At 42.1% G+C, this 11,965-nt stretch overlaps 1 protein-coding gene across 2 annotated transcripts in view; it reads left to right on the top strand.

Moving 5' to 3' along the window:
• The first annotated feature begins 6,988 nt into the window (after window positions 1–6,988).
• Window positions 6,989–11,965, top strand: part of prkd3 (protein kinase D3) — a 421,244-nt gene continuing 416,267 nt past the window's right edge. Inside the window, exons 1-2 of one of the 2 annotated variants that reach the window (XM_060831342.1) lie at window positions 6,989–7,069; window positions 11,129–11,731. In XM_060831342.1, the coding sequence (XP_060687325.1) occupies window positions 11,432–11,731 (300 nt within the window). In that variant the 5' untranslated portion in view covers window positions 6,989–7,069; window positions 11,129–11,431. Of the gene's footprint in view, window positions 7,070–10,871; window positions 10,933–11,128; window positions 11,732–11,965 lie in introns of those variants that run through there. The other variant, XM_060831343.1, reaches the window with a different exon arrangement.

Raw genomic sequence — 11,965 nt, 5'->3', positions numbered from 1 at the left:
AATGCATAGATTCACGCAAGTATTTTGGGGTGTATGGCCTGGCGATTGCCAACTTCGTTCTTCAAAGTAAACACTGCATATACACCATATGATGCTCAAACCCTCCCTCTGTGTTCATGTCTTGTAAATGGACAGCAGACAAAGCAGACTTCCCTGTGTGCCACCAGCAAAATTCAAATTCTTTCTACAATTAATTGCAAATTATTACCTTAATTTATCCTGATGCTGCTGGACCATCATGTCCCTGAAACCAGCTTTGGAAAATTCATGAGGCGACAGGAACATAGGAGGAATTGATCCCAAAAACCTTCTTCTATAAATTCTTAGGCCTTCTTGCCAAGTTTTAGGAAAATTCTGCCCAAGTAACCCATCATTTATTGGCTTTCAATTTACATGGAGATTGAAAGATTCATGGCATAAAAGGAGGCCCTTCAGCCCATCATGTCTTGCTAGCAAAAATTTTGATTTATTATAGTTACATATATGTAAATACAGTGAAAAACTTTGTTTTGCAAACAGTTCGGTCAGATCATAGCAAACGAGGACATACAGACCATAGGGTGCTTAGACAGAGCAAGGCATACAAGTTTGCAGGAAGCCCACAGAGCAAGATCAACATTAGCAAGATTAACAAGATTTGAACTTAGAGATGTCCATTCAGCAGTCTAATGACAACAGAGAAGAAGCTGTTCTTGAACCTGCTGGTGCCTGTGTTCAAGCTTCTGTGTCTTCTGCCTGATGGAAGAGTTTGGAAGAGGGCATATTCAGGGTGGGAGGGGCCTTTGATGATGTTAGCAGCCTTTCTGTAGCAAAAAGAACTGTAAATGGAGTCCATGGATGTGAGGTTAGCTTCCATGATGCTCTGGGCTGTGTGCACAGCTTTCTCTAGTTTTATCAGCCCTGGGCAGAATAAACTGAGCTACCTAATCAAATTCCACCTACCATTTGTTCATCCACTGTCCTCCAAGTTGTGGCAACTCAGTAGATATCCAAATATGGTGAGGGCTTTGACATCAATCATCCTTTCCAGACTCCGCTACCCACTGAATGAAATGATGGCTCAACTCCCTTTAATCTTTCTACCATTACTTTTAATCTATGCAACTTTGTCTCTCTGTTAATGGAACTACATTCTTTATGTTAGCTCCTCACAATTTTATACATCTCTTTCAAAGCTCCTTTCAGTTTACTTTGTTCCAAAGAAATAAACTCAAACTTTATAATCTTTTCTTAGTCAAATATTCTATTCTTGGGAAAATGATCATAAATTTCTTTTGTGCTCTATTGTGATCATATCCTTCCGATATTGCCGTAACCAAAACTGTTGGCAATTGTCTTGTTGCAGCCTAATGAGTGTTTTATGCTCTTCCAGTCTAATATCCGTATTCTGCGCCTCAGGCCTCACACCAATAAAGCATCGGTGTATACCTTGATCTCTCTCCTTAACCTATCATTCAGTCGATGCCTTGTACCCTAGGACTCTGTGGTGACGGAATCTCTGAGGTAACTTATGCACTTGCACGCCGAGTTCGCTTTCAGAATCATAAGTTCACTGAAAAGGGAGATTAGAGTCTCCCTTGAATTCAGAGGTTTGAGTCCTCAGAACCATAAGTTACTGGAAAGGGAGGTTAGAGTCCACTAATACTGAGGTTTGAGGCTCCAGAGCATACTGCATAAGATAAAAAGTAACTACCGTGTCTGTCTCAACCACCCTGCCTTAGGCCGGTTGTTAAGAAGGGAAATTCCCCCACCTGAAGGTTCGGACTCTGAGGTGAGTGTGGAGACTGAAGACACTGGATTAATATATAGAGATAAGTTGGGAAGTTGAGACTTTAAAAATGGGACAAGCGTTCCTATTACAGGTTTTAGATACAACAGTCTTTTAGTTGCGTAAGTCTAGTCAGAACTCTTGTTGAGCTTTGTTATTGTAGCTTAAACAATAATTTATTCATACCTGACAGTAGATGGAAAAGGTTGATGATTATGACATAACGGGTCAATCAAGACTCAGGTTTGTTACTGAAATATTAAGTGATGCCTCTGGTTTATGTTTTAGTTATCTATGTTCAGTGTGTATGGTCAAAATTCGAAGATGCTTATAATACCAGACAAACTTGCAAGAGTTGAACCTGTTGAAAATTGTAAGGGAAAACCATGCTAAACACTTCCAGCACTTTTTAAAACCCAAGAAGTATGATGACCTGACACAATAGCATTGTCTTTATTCAGGGAATAAGGAGTGAATTGGAAGAAGATTTGTAATTACAGGGAACTGGTTTTATTAAACAGGGAGTGTGGAAGTGAAATGGCCAAGTCACTGCATTGTGTCTTGAGTGGCATGTGTCTATGAGGGAGTGGTTTGGGGTTGTCTAGTGGGCATTACTGACTGTGATGTAACATTTTGAATAAAGGAAGAACTGGTCCCTTTGTTCAGGGAGCCTTGCTTGACATGCTTCGCAAGCATTGTGAAGAACATAGAACATAACAGTGCAGTACAGGCCCTTCGGCCCTCAATGTTGCAACGACTTGTGAAACCATACTGAAGCCCATCTAACCTACACTATTCCATTCTTGTTAAATAGCCTATCCAATAACCATTTAAATGCCCTTAAAGTTGATGAGTCTACTACTGTTGCAGACAGTGCATTCCACGCTCCTACTACTCTCTGAGTAAAGAAACTACCTCTGACATCTATCCGATATCTATCACCCCGCGATTTAAAGCTACGTCCCCTCGTGCTAACCATCACTATACAAGGGAAAAGCCTCTCACTGTTCAAAGCTTGCACTTGCTTAATAAATGTTGATTGTTCACAGATGTTAGCATTTTGCAGTTGCATCAAGTGTGCAAGAATCACAAGAAAAATAACCTAACATCCCAACCTGGCTAGATCATGACAAAGAATGTCTGCATCATCATCATAGTTCAGCCTTCCACCCAACTTGGTACCATCCAGAAACTTGGAGATGTTACATTTTGTTCCCTCATCCAAATCATTGATATATATTGTGAAAAGCTGGGGCACCCCATTAGTTACTGCCTGCTAATTTGAAAAGGATCCATTAGTTCCTACTCTTTGTTTCCTTTCTGCCAATTAGTTTTCTATCTATTTCAATACACTTCCCCAAATCCCATGTGCTTTAATTTTGTACAAAAGTCTCTTAAAGTCTGGTTGAAGATTTGTAGCTCGGGTGTCCGTTGTTGTGGTTCTGTTTGCCGAGCTGGAAGTTTTTGCTGCAAACGTTTCGTTCCCTGGCTAGGGAACGCTTCACAGGAGGCTCCAATAGCACTGATGATGTTCCCTAGCCAGGGAACGAAACGTTTGCAGCAAAAACTTCCAGCTCGGTGAACAGAACCAAAACAAAAGTCTCTTAAGTAGGACTTTGTCGAACGCTTTCTGAAAGTCGAAATATACCATATTGACTTGCTCCCCCGGTCAACTCTACTAGTTATATCTTTAGTGGGCAGCATGATGGCTCAGTGGTTAGCACTGCTGCCTCACAGCACCAGGGTCCCAGGTTCAATTCCAACCTCGGGTGACTGTCTGTATGGAGTTTACACATTCTTCCCGTGTCTGCGTGGGTTTCCTCTGGGTGCTCCAGTTTCCTCCCACAGTCCAAAGATGTGCAGGTCAGGTGAATTTGCTATGCTAAATTCACTAGCTATGCTAAATTGCCCATAGTGTTAGGTGCATTTGTTCGAGGGGAAATAGGTCTGGGTGGGTTACTCTTCGAAGGCTTGGTGTGGACTGGTTGGGCTGAAGGGCCTGTTTCCACACTGTAAGCAATCTAATCTTCATAGAATTCAAACAGATTTGTCAAGCATGATATCCTCTTCATAAATCCACACTGACTCTGTCTGATCATGCCACTGCTTTCTAAATGGTCCGCTATAAAGTCCTTGATGATGGATTCAAGAATTTCCCCGACTACCTATGTTAGGCTTACCAATGATAGGAAAGAGACCATTTGAACAGTTTTTTGAATGCATAATATGTACCATGATGTAAGGCTAAAAGAAATAGCGCTATAGAGTTTTCTGCAAACCACAGAAGGGAAGCCATATGGTCTGATATGATGCCAGGTGATGAAACATTGCTGAGATTGGAAATTCCCAATTAGATAACATTAGGGAACATTTTATCTCAAACTGTATATAGTCACAATCAAAGGAAAGAGTCTACCGAAGGAGTAAACAATGAGAGACATTCTGCATTGGTCAAAAGGCATCAAGGTGACAAAGATACAGCAGCTGTTAAGCCAGGTGAAGTAACTAAGACAAAACTAACATCTAGTAAAGTCTGAATCATACAGCATGGACACAGACTCTTGGGTCCAACTCATCCATGCTGACCTGGTTTTCCAAACTAAAGTAGTCCCATTTGCCTGCATTTGACCCAGAGACCTCTAAACCTCTCTTAGTCATGTGTTTGTCAAAACGTCTTTTAGATGTTGTAACTATACCAGCATCTGCCATCTGCTCTGGCAGTTCATTGCGTATACGAGCCACCATCTATTTGCCCAGTTAGCAAAGTCCACATCCCCAAGTGAATGAAAAACATGAGATATAAAGCAGCAATTGAATAATGAACTGACAGTACACTACTTAACTTTGCTATCTTCCCCCATCCTTCTCTCTGACCTATCACCTCCATCCCCACCCCCATTCACCTATTGTACTCTTTGCTACCTCCTCCCCAGCACTCCCCCCCCAAATAATCTCCTGATTATTCCTGATGACGGGCTTTTGCCCGAAACGTCGATTTTCCTCTCCTCAGACGCTGCCTGACCTGCTGTGCTTTTCCAGCACCGCTCTGATCTAAACTTTGGTTTCTAGTGTGTGCAGTCCTCATTTTTGCCTAGTACACTACATAGCTCTGTTAGATAACACACATTGAAGTAATAAGAAGTAGCCTTCATTAATGTTTTCTTAATAGAGTCATAGAGATGTTCAACACGGAAACAGACTCTTCGGTCCAATTCGTCCATGCTGACCAGATATCCTAATCTAATCCAGTTCCATTTGCCAGCACTTGGCTCATATCCTTCTAAACCTTTCCTATTCAAATACCCATCCAGATAAATGCTGTAATTGTACCACCCTCCACCACTTCCTGTGGCATCTCATTCCCTCTGCATGAAGAAATTAGGTCCCTTTTTTATCTTCCCCCTCTCATCTTGAACTTATGCCCTCTAGTTCTGGACACCCTCCCCATCCCCACCCAAGACCTCATCTATTTAGCCTATCCATGCCTTCATGATTTTACAAACTTCTATAAGGTTACCTCTCAGTCACTGATGCTCCAGGAAAAACAGCTCCAGCCTGTTCAGCCTCTCCCTATAGTTCAAACCCTTCAACCCTGGCAACATCCTTGTAAGTTTTTTCTGAACCCTTTCAAGTTTCACAGGATAGAAAGGAGACCAGAATTGCATGCAATATTCCAAAAGTGGCTGAACCAATGTCCTGCACAGCTGCAACTTCCCAACTCCTCTACTCAACGCTCTATTCTATCTATCTGTGACTCTGCGAATTATGAACTATGAACTTGCACTCCCATGTCTCTTTGTTCAGAACACTCCCTAGGACATTAACATTAAGTGTATAAATCCTGCTCTGATTCGCTTTTCCAAAATGCAGCACCCTGTTGAATTGTTAAATCTTTGACCTGGTGTGATTCTTCATCTAAATACCCTATAGCTAAATTGGGAAATGACTTCAACAAGGTGACAACATGCCAATGCAACTAACAGTAAACTAAAAACTCTCCAAATAGTGAAAGTTCAGAGCTTTCTGTGTCTGTCTGTGTGGAGTTTGCACATTCTCCTCGTGTCCGCGTGGGTTTCCTCCGGGTGCTCTGGTTTCCTCCCACAGTCCAAAGATGTGCAGGTTAGGTGAATTGACCATGATAAATTGTCAGTAGTGTTAGATACATTAGTCAGAGGGAAATGGGTCTGGGTGGGTTACTCTTTGGAGGGTCAGTGTGGACTGGTTGGGCCGAAGGGCCTGTTTCCACAGTTAAAAATCACACAACACCAGGTTATAGTCCAACAGGTTTAATTAGAAGCACACTAGCTTTCGGAACCACGCTCCTTCATCAGGTGATAGTCAGGTGATGAAGGAGCGTTGCTCCGAAAGCTAGTGTGCTTCCAATTAAATCTGTTGTTGTGTGATTTTTAACTTTGTACACCCCAGTCCAACACCGGCAACTCCAAATCATGTTTCCACAGTGTATGTAATCTAATCAACATCTGTGGAGAAACAGTAAGGTAGGTTTAACAGCACAGGTCGATGACTTTTTTTTCCCAAAATGGACCATTAATGCAAATCTTTGTGTTAAAATATAGCATTTATTCAAATATGTCACGATTAATGAAAGTCAAATAATGTTTTGCTGGAGAAATGATGATTATCCGAATGACGTTGAGTATTTTGTTGGATAATTGGATGTTCGGATAATCGAATGCCGGATAAGCCAAGCATCAGGACTTTCCGGATAACGTATACAATACTGTGCAGCTGATCTGCTGCTCCAAATGTCTGGGGAAGTGACAGGGGCAGCTCGAGCCTCCAGGTCTCCATGGAAACTGGCCTTGCTGTTAAACTTGGCTCGCCAACCGCGGCCCTGTTTAATTCTACACGCGAACGATCGATGCCTGTCCCTACCGGCACCTACACCTTTGCTGCCCCTGCTATCTCTTTACTGAGGGGGAGCGGAGGGCAAATTCCAGACGCAGCCTCTCCCTCCGCAAAAACCGTTAGAAACCGCGCCTTGGCCGTGACCGCACGGAGGGAGCGGGGTTTTGTGAGCCATTGCGCATGTGCGCTGGAACTCTCCCGAGCACGTCGGGAGTTGTAGTCTATCAATCACAACACTTCCCATTGTAGACAGAAGGAAATCACCAGCCCGGATGACTACGACTCCCACGATGCCATGCGACAGTTGCGCCGTCTCCCCCGCCTCCCATTTCTCTTCGGTTACGCAGTTGCGGGGTGGAGGGACATGAAGTACAGATGAAGTGGACGGAACGAAGTGTTCTGAAGAAAACTTCAGCAACTAGGTGGAAAAGAGTGAGTGCGTTCCGAATTAATACATACAAAAAATGCTGATCTTAAAAGTGAATAGGATAAACTTGTTGTTTGGGAAGAAAACTCATTCTGCATCAATCAATCAACCATCCGTGTTGGAAAGCTGCTCATTGATGGGTAAAGTTCTGGTGTGAAGACAACAGGGTCCAGTTTTCCTTCACAGCTATTGTAAATGTTGGTTGTGTGTTTCTAACTTAAAGAATGTCACGATTGTAAAGTGTAGGCCGGTGTTGCACGTCGGTCTTAGTTGATTTTCATGGAATCGAATTCGTTTTTTAAAAACCGAATCAGATATGACGCCAAAGTTTTAACCAGAGCCGTATGCTTCAGCTTTTCTGTCTTTGAATGACATGTTAGAAAGCTGCAGAGGACTCTGGTTAGAAAGCTGCAGAGGACTCTGTGGTTGGTGAGCATCTTCAGGACATCTTTTTGCGCTTTAATTTTAAAGGGTAACGGGAGCGATTGAATTGTAAGGGGCGCTTATCTTTTCGAAACATCTAATAATCGCATATTTCAAATTGAAATGGAAGAGTTCATTATACTTTGCCTTTCCTTGGACTATGTTAAGGTCTCCTCTGATCCGAGTTAGATTTGTTGTTTACAGTGGCGTGACGAGTTGACTGACATGGGAAAATCCCTGTGGAATAACGGAACATGCCATTGGTAAATAATTGGAAGTGGGCGTCTCTGTTTACTATTTGCCCCTTTTAAAAAAAACCTTGAGAGTATTTTACAATGGTTACATGTTCAAGTGAAAATTGATCGCATGTTCTCTTTCGTTTCTAACATCTTACGCTTTTGACACACTATCTGTACTTATTATATCATAAGAAAACACAGCTTGTCTTGTACGTGTTTGGTCTCTACCCGTTTACTCGAAAAGTTTATAAAATGTATTCCTGAATCGCGTCGCCATATCATTATGTAATTGAAGGTGAGTTTTTTAAAAAAAATAAAAACAAGTATATTCCCCACAGGGAAGCCACGTTGTCCTTGACCCAGTTACACTCTAGCAAATTAAGGTTGACGACTTTTATCTTGCAAGGGTTGCTCTGTGCCCTTGACTCAGTATTCAATTGAGGATGAATTTTATGTGCAGACCAGATTCAATTGATTGGGAACCAAAAATAACAAAAGTTACTTAACTACCTTTTGAGATCTCAGTCACTTCAGGCAAATAAATATCCCAGCAACCAACTTGCAGATGTGAGTACAGCTGTGCTTTATGGACAATAGCTTATTTTTTGTCTAATCATATTGAAGCAAATTTTAAAGGGAGTGGGATTACTGTCGAGAGTTTATGGGATACCTTCATATGGGATACTTTGATGTTCTTCCAAATGTTGTTGTTTGGACCTAATGAATTTGTTAATGACTAATGACTGTGCCTCTCTGTAAAAAAGTGTGAGAAACACAAAAATGGTTTAAATAGGGATCTGTCCAAATGTCCACCGCAGTACTTCTAACATTTTCTAATTGTTTCAGTTTCAGAATATGAAGCTTTTGTCATGTCTAATAATGACTATTCCTGACAGTACCTCTGTGAATTAAAAACATTAGGATGTTAAAAATTGATATTATCTATGCAAGAAGTGCATTTTTGCATTTTCTTTATTTAAAGTCATGCACTTTCATGCATAAATGAAGTTAGAAATCAAATCATCAGTGTTCATTAAAATCTGCCCCACTTCATTTGCCAAATAGGACTTCAAGTTTTATAATTATGTAACTTCAGCCAGACTGAAAAGCCCCATTCTCGCTGCCTCGAGGTGCTGGCTATGTTGCATAACAAACATTTCCCAACTGAGCACTACATTGGCATTCTGGTCACTGATCTGTTTTAATCACAGCATAAAGATCAAATCAATTTTGGAAAACTGGCACAACCAATAAGTTAAAAAAAGCCTGTAGATGTTGGAGATATAAAACAAAAAGATAGAAATTGCTGACAAAACTCAACTGTGCATGCTGGAGACCTGAAACAAACAGAAATCACTGAAGGAACTCAGCAGGTCTGGCAGCATCTGTGGGGACAAACCAAGTTAACTCGTCCAGTTGGATGTTTATGACTTAGTCATGGATAGAGTCATAGAGATGTACAGAATGGAAACAGACCCTTTGGTCCATCTCGGCCAAGCCAACCAGATTTCCTAAATTAATCTAGTCTCATTTACCAGCACTTGGCCCATATCCCTCTAAACCTTTCCCATTCATATACTCATCCAGAAGCCTCTTTAATGTTGTAATTTTACGAACCTCCACCACTTCCTCTGCACTATTATCCTCTGCATGAAATAGTTGCCACTTAGGTTCCTTTTAAATCTTTCCCCTCTCACCTTAAACCTATGCTCTCTCGTTCTCGACCCCCCTACTCCAGAGAAAATACCTTGTCTATTTACCCTATTCTTGCCTCTCATGATTTTATAAACCTCTATACGGTAACCTCTCAACCTCCGAGGCTCCCAAGGAACTGTAGAGTAATTTCGATGTCCATCCCGATCATCACTGCTGCGGAAGAGGTAACTTGTTTGCTCAGATTTCAGGTGTATGGCTTACAGGGGGAATATATGGCGATCAATATAAAATAGCAGCACCAGCTTGATTTTTCATTCTGTGTTGTAAACGCGATTCCAAAGGAATGATTTACCTGTTATTTCATCTTACCAACAACAAAATTAGCGTACTTAGTAGCCTTTGATCCAGTTTCTGTAGAATCGTAGAAATTATATCACCGAAAGAAGTAATTGACCACATGGTATGTGGGCTGAAATTGTGTTGCTAGAAAAGCGCAGCAGGTCAGGCAGCATCCAAGGAGCAGGAGAATCGACGAAATGCCCAAAACGTCGATTCTCCTGCTCCTTGGATACATTCTGACCTGCTGCGCTTTTCCAGCAACACATTTTCAGCTCTGATCTCCAGCATCTGCAGTCCTCACTTTCTCCCACATGTTATGTGGATCAGCAAGCCTGTTAAACTGGAACTATCCAGTCTGATTTCCCTGCTTCTTACTTCATATCACACCTAAGTAGTTCCAACTATATATGTAAAGGTCCAGTACGTTCACGAAAGCTCTCGTTAATATGGCATTGCCTTGGACAATACACATATTCAGGTGTTATGGTAACTGCGCAGTTCGTGGTAACTATTAACACCGAAGAAATATTCATGGAGGAGTATCTACTTTACAAACTTACAAATGACAAATTAATTTACGGCAAACACTATTTTACTTTCGTCGGTGGATACAAATCTGTCGAAATCCGCAAATTAAAGTGCGGACCGGAGATCACATCATCGGATGCCTGGTGAAAGTTTGATAACCTGCTGTCAGTCAGAATATGGATTAAAAGTAACACGTTGCAGCAGATGCAATAACCTTCACTTGCCTACTTGTAACGTTGTTACAGATCTTCAGTTGAAAGCAGCTGTTTTCATGTCATGTGTTATAGAAACTGATGTGGCTTAGTAATTGATTATTTATCCGGCGACTGGTGTCACCAAATACTGTACATGTGTCCTGGACGATACGTGTCGCCGTCAACTATCGACCCCGATAGTCAACTATCGACCCAGCCTCGTCAGATGAATTCTAAACACGCTCCAAAAAAAAACCGACGTGTGTCTAACCAGTGGTTATTAATGTGAATGGAGATGAACTGATGAGAGACTTAGGACTATCCGGTCGATTTAAAACTCTTCACCGAATACACCCCTACCCTCGCTCTTTATCGTTGTAATGACTCTAGCGGGAAATGGAACTTAAACAGCTTTATGTAACGGTGGAAAAGTAAGGGTCTGCAGCTGGCCTTCCGAACTGTTTCGAAGTTAATGGTTTTGCGCTTTAAGTGAGAAACTGTTTCTTTGCTGTAACAACATTCAGAGCCAAATCCTTTCATCTTCCCCTCCCCCACAACTGGGTGATTGCTTATAACTTAAATGTTTGCACATCCTCTCGGCGTTGGGTTGTCGGTATTAGTATGTACGTTAGCAATAAAATAAAACATAATCTTTTCATCGAGCCCCCCCTTCTCTCTTTTGCAGGGTATTTCCGGTGACGGATTGAACGTCTGGCGACGGCGGACTGAAACTACAGAACAGCGAGAGAGGGAGAGTGAGAGAAGGCGAGAAGAGGAAAGCAGAGTTGCGGGGGGGAGGGAACATGAGTGGAACTTAACTAGGCTGCAGCTAAACAAACTTCTCACCAAATGTTAGCCCGCTAATCCTTGTATCCTTGTCCAAATAGACAAACCGACTGCAGTTTTGCCCCTTTTTAAAAACATTTGTTGTTTTAGTTTTGGAACGCTGGAAGTTTCTAAATTGAAATTTATCGCCTAGAGAAGCCAGATGTCAGCCAACAGCAGCAACTCATCTCCTCCCGTGTCGCAGAAATTGTTACCGCCAGTGTTGCCGTTGCCTGCCTCCTCGCCGACCCCATCGCTGTCCCCGCCCGCTAGCGGTGTATTGTCTGGCCGGCTTTCCAACGGGAGCCTCAGCGCCCCGAGTCCCACCAATTCCCGGGGATCCTTCAACGGCGTCTCCTTCCTCCTGCAGATCGGCCTCACCCGGGAACCAGTTACCATCGAGGCTCAGGATATCTCCCTCTCCGCCGTCAAAGACCTTGTTTGCTCTATTGTGGATCAAAAGGTAGAGTACTTAAGATTTTTTTAAAGTCAATGTTGTTTATCTCTAACTAAGGAGATGGTGATTTTCTTTGTATTTGCGGGGAGATGGTTCATATCAGCCATCTATCAAATTTGAGATGGGGGGCGGGGGGCGGTGGGGTGATTATTAAGAAAAAAGTTATCTCACCAAAGCTTAAATTGTAGTTCTGAACCTTGCCTGAATCCTCTTGAAACAGCTACTGGATATAACGGTTCT

Source organism: Hemiscyllium ocellatum, chromosome 10 (genome assembly GCF_020745735.1).
Source record: "Hemiscyllium ocellatum isolate sHemOce1 chromosome 10, sHemOce1.pat.X.cur, whole genome shotgun sequence".
NCBI lineage: Eukaryota > Metazoa > Chordata > Chondrichthyes > Orectolobiformes > Hemiscylliidae > Hemiscyllium > Hemiscyllium ocellatum.
The sequence above is the reverse complement of the archived record's forward strand: the minus strand, read 5'-3'. Positions and strand labels throughout refer to the sequence as shown.